The sequence below is a fragment of the Petaurus breviceps genome, unplaced genomic scaffold (genome assembly GCF_028583685.1).
Source record: "Petaurus breviceps papuanus isolate PSGF00001 unplaced genomic scaffold, PetGlider_PUasm1.0 90721, whole genome shotgun sequence".
In the NCBI taxonomy this organism is placed as follows: Eukaryota; Metazoa; Chordata; class Mammalia; order Diprotodontia; family Petauridae; genus Petaurus; species Petaurus breviceps.
Genome location: NW_027187322.1, coordinates 154,710 through 159,229, shown reverse-complemented (window position 1 = coordinate 159,229; position 4,520 = coordinate 154,710). Strand labels below are relative to the sequence as shown.

Sequence of the window (4,520 nt, the reverse complement as noted above, 5' to 3'; positions counted from 1 at the left end):
TCAAAGGCCCCAAGTTCAAGATGCCTGAGATGAACATCAAGGCCCCCAAGATCTCCATGCCTGATGTTGACTTGCATCTGAAAGGCCCCAAAGTGAAGGGAGATTTTGACGTGTCTGTCCCTAAGATAGAAGGTCACCTGAAGGGTCCTGAAGTTGACTTTCAGGGTCCCAATTTGGATCTCCATGGCCCTGATGCCAAATTAACTGGCCCAAACTTGAAAATGCCATCACTAGACATTTCTGGGCCAAAAATATCTGCTCCTGATGTCGACTTACATCTCAAGTCACCCAAGTTTGGCATATCTGGTCCCAAGATAGAAGGTGGTGAATTGGACCTGAAGGGACCCACGGTGGACTTGGAAGCACCAAGTTTGAATATTGAGAGTCCGGACCTGAACATTGAAGGGCCAGATGTTAAAATTCCAAAATTTAAGAAACCTAAATTTGGCTTTGGGGCTAAGGGCCCGAAGGCAGACATCAAGTCCCCTTCATTAGATGTTACCATTCCAGAAGCAGGGCTGAATGTCGAGTCTCCAGATATCAATGTCAGCGGGAAGGGCAAGAAAATGAAGTTTAAAATGCCTAAGATCCATATGAGCGGCCCTAAAATCAAGGCCAAAAAACAGGGATTTGATTTGAATGCCCCAGAGGGTGAAATTGATGCCAGTCTCAAAACTCCAGACTTGGATGTCAATGTGGCAGCTCCAGATGCTTCTCTTAAGGTTGATGTGAAATCTCCCAAAACTAAGAAAACGATGTTCGGGAAAATGTACTTTCCTGAGCTCTGAATTTGATATTAAATCTCCCAAATTCAGAGCAGAAGCCCCACTTCCCAGCCCTAAACTGGAAGGGGAGATCCAAACACCTGGACTGGAAATTTCATCTCCAGGAATTAAAGCTGGGCTCAAGGGCCCTGGCCTGGAGGCTGGGTCTGTTGGCCTCAGTGGGAGTCTTCCCAGTGCCAGTGTGGAAGGGCCTGACATTCATCTGAAGGCACCAAAGTTCAAGGGGCCAGGTGGAAGCATTGATTTCTCAGGGCCAAAGATAGAGGGAGATCTGAAAGTGCCCAGTGTCCAGGCCAACTTGGATGCCTCTGATATCAACATTGAAGTCCCTGATGCCCAAATCAAAGTCCCCTCCTTTGGCATCTCATCTCCTCAAGTCTCTATCCCTGATGTGAATGTCAACTTGAAAGGACCAAAGATAAAGGGTGATGTCCCCAAAGTGGAATTGGAAGGACCAGATGTTGATCTGAAGGGTCCAGATGCAAAAATCCAGTTCCCTAAGTTTTCCTTGCCCAAGATTGGAGTACCTGGTCTGAAGGTGGAGGGTGGGGGAGCTGACTTTCACGGCCAGCTCCCCCCTCTTGAAGGAGGTGTGAGTGCTTCTGACCTCAAGTTTGAAGGGCCTGATGTAACCCTGAGAGGACCCCAGGGGAATCTGCCTTCCGTGAACCTTTCTGGGCCAGATCTTGACTTGAATTTGAAAGGACCAAAGCTGAAGGGAGATCTGGATGTTTCTGGGGGTGTCACAGGTCCCAAGGTGAATGTGGACACCCCAGGCTTTGACCTCAAAGGAGCTGCTGGGAAATTGAAGATGGAAGGTGGTGGCAGATTTTCTACAGAGGGAGGAGTGAAAATGCCTGTTGTCGACGTCAATTTAGAGACTCCAAAGTTGAATGTCAATGTGCCCGATGTGAATCTGAAGGGACCAAACCTGAAGGGAGACTTGGGTATAGCTGGCGACATCAAGAGTCCCAAGGTGTCTGTGGATGCCCCAGCTGTCAGTTTGGAGGCACCTGGGGGAGCTATTAAACTCCCCCAAATGAAGCTGCCCCAATTTGGCATCTCCTCACAGGGGTCTAATATGGATGTTAATGTCACAGGGCCGGAGCTGAAGGGTCCTGGGATGGATGCTCACTTCAAAGGTGTGAATGTGAAAGGGCCTCAAATTTCATCTGACATGGACTTTAACTTGGAAGGACCAAAAATAAAAGGGGGCTTTGGGGCCAGTGGTGACATCAAGGCTCCTACCGTGGGAGCGAGTCTTGGGGGCATCAGTGTCAAAGGCTTGGAAGGCAGTATCCAGAAGCCTGATGTTAAGTTGCCCAGATGTGAAACAGAGCTGCCAGATGTGAATGTCAAACTCCCATCAGGGAAGCTTTCAGGTTCAGGCACCGGTCTTCATGGGGCAGCTCCTGATGTGAACATCCAGGGACCCACATTCAATCTCTCATCACCCGAGGTCTCGGCATCAGACTTGGGGCGGATCGGTTTGAAGGGACCGAAAATCCAAGGTGGTGTGGATGTTTCTGGAGGTTTCAAAGCTCCAGACCTCAGTGTTGGGGGAGGACACGTAAATGTAAAGGCTCTTGACCTGGATGTGCCAAAGTTGGGTGGGGGGATCCATGTTTCAGGACCAAAGGTAGAAGGAGGTATTAAGGGAGGCCAGGTGGGACTTCAGAGTCCTGGGGTGGGTGTGTCTGGCCCTCAGGTTCACCTGGAAAGTATCTCTGGAAAAGTGACATTTCCCAAGATGAAGATCCCCAAGTTTACGTCCTCAGAACGGGAGCTAGTGGGCAGAGAAGTGGGGGTGGACGTGAACTTCCCGAAAGTGGAAGGCAGCATCCAGGCTGGGGCTGACGAAGGGGATTGGGAGGAGGCAGACATCAGACTCAAAAAGTCCAAAATCAAAATGCCCAAATTTACCTTTTCCAAAGCCAAAGGCAAGGGCAGTGCCACCAGCTCCCCGGAGGTATCTATCTCTGGCTCCAAAGGGGACCTCAAGAGCTCTAAGGCCAGCTTGGGCTCCTTGGATGGGGAGGTCGAGGCAGAGGCATCCTCACCAAAAGGCAAATTCTCCTTCTTTAAGAGCAAAAAGCCCCGTCACCGATCCAGTTCCTTTAGTGACGAGAGGGAGCATTCTGCTCCGGTCACCCCTACAGGCACGCTCGAGTTTGGAAGTGGGGAAGTGTCTATCGAGGGCGGAAAGGTCAAAGGGAAACACGGCAAACTGAAGTTTGGCACCTTTGGCGGGCTGGGGTCAAAGAGTAAAGGTCACTATGAGGTCACTGGGAGTGATGAGGAGTCTGGGAAACTCCAGGGAAGTGGAGTATCCCTGGCCTCCAAGAAGTCCAGGCTGTCCTCGTCATCCAGTAACGACAGCGGGACAAAGGTGGGCGTGCACTTGTCAGAGGCAGAGTTGACCGTTTCCAAAAAGTAAGATGACAGGCCCTTTGTATGTGTGCACATGTATATATATAAATATATATTTACAGTAGGTAGGCTTTTGTGTGTTTGTATATAAACTTCCCGATATTGACTCAAGGTCGAAATCAGCTCTGAGAACGGAGGCCTGGCCACGCTTGGCCTGACCCCAGCTAGGGGGGAGAATCTGGGGCTGTGGCAGGAACAACAGAAGGAAGTGAATTGTTTTTTTGGTTTTTCCAGTCCTGCCTATCTGCAAAGGAAGCCGCATTTGACTTCAGTTTGCTCTTTAAATGCTGACAGCATCTGTTTACTAAGCAAGCCCTGTGTTTATCACTTTCATTTTTACCGAATCTGTTCAGTGTTGGGGTCATAGGAATCTGATGTCCATTTGAATGCCTTTTTTGGGGGGGGGAGGCTTTTGTTTGCAAGGGATGGGAGGGTGGGATGGGAGTAGGGGTGGGATGGGGGGGGTGGAGAACCTTCTAATTCGGCCTCCGAGGATGTATGATATTCCACATCGTCTTATCAGACATATACCCGGATGGCGGAGAGGAGTCTCCCCAGGGAAATTGTTTTTTTTTTGGGGGGGGATGATGGTGCCCTTTAGCACATCAGTCCTCCCCCCAGGCTGGTAATTCTGACCAGCTTTGGGTGCTCCTGGTGAGAGGGGTTAGAGAGCTTTTTGCTTCTTAGTGACTGACCCGCTTGACTAGGGTTTACATACTTTGAACTATATGTGATGTTTTTACCAGTGACTGCCACTTTTCTGATATTTGTCATGGATGCTTTTTAACAAATGTTACCTGATTAAGAATCCAGCACTTTAATACCAAATTAATTCCGAATGTAAGAAAATTCATGCTGTAAAATGCAAATAAAGCCGCTAACAAGTGATCTGGATGCCTTGTGTCTCTGGATTCCATCCCAAGGTGGAGGGAGGGGGAGTAGCAAAAACTTAGAGGTGGGAGCAGTCCATTTTCTTGCCCCCAACTCGCCCCACTTGGTGGCCTGGCCCAGCCCCCTTTTGTGCTCCAAGCCTCTGATTCCTGGAGCAAATTAGCAGAGTCACGCAACTTAGGAATCCTTCAGTCACCTTGTTTTCTAGATACCCACAGAAGGGGCTCTGTGGGCATAAGTGACAGAATTGGGATTGAAGCATCTACATGTCCCCCAGGGAAAGTGGGGAGCTCTCCTCTCAATTCCTGGTCCTTGGACACTTCTCTACTTTTAGGGTTCTTTCTGGGACAGCAGTTTCATGATAGTGATAAAATGCTTGAGAAAATAAAGGTTGTAGGCTCTTAGAGTTGGAAG

At 49.3% G+C, this 4,520-nt stretch overlaps 1 protein-coding gene across 1 annotated transcript in view; it reads left to right on the top strand.

Annotated features, from left to right (window-relative positions):
• AHNAK (AHNAK nucleoprotein) overlaps positions 1-4,109 on the top strand; it is a 32,505-nt gene extending 28,396 nt beyond the window's left edge. The window contains 2 exon segments of the mRNA XM_069066131.1: positions 1-785; positions 787-4,109. The exon segment at positions 1-785 is cut by the window's left edge and continues 9 nt beyond it. Coding sequence (XP_068922232.1) covers positions 1-785; positions 787-3,222 — 3,221 coding nt within the window. The 3' untranslated portion in view covers positions 3,223-4,109.
• Positions 4,110-4,520: the final 411 nt, after the last annotated feature.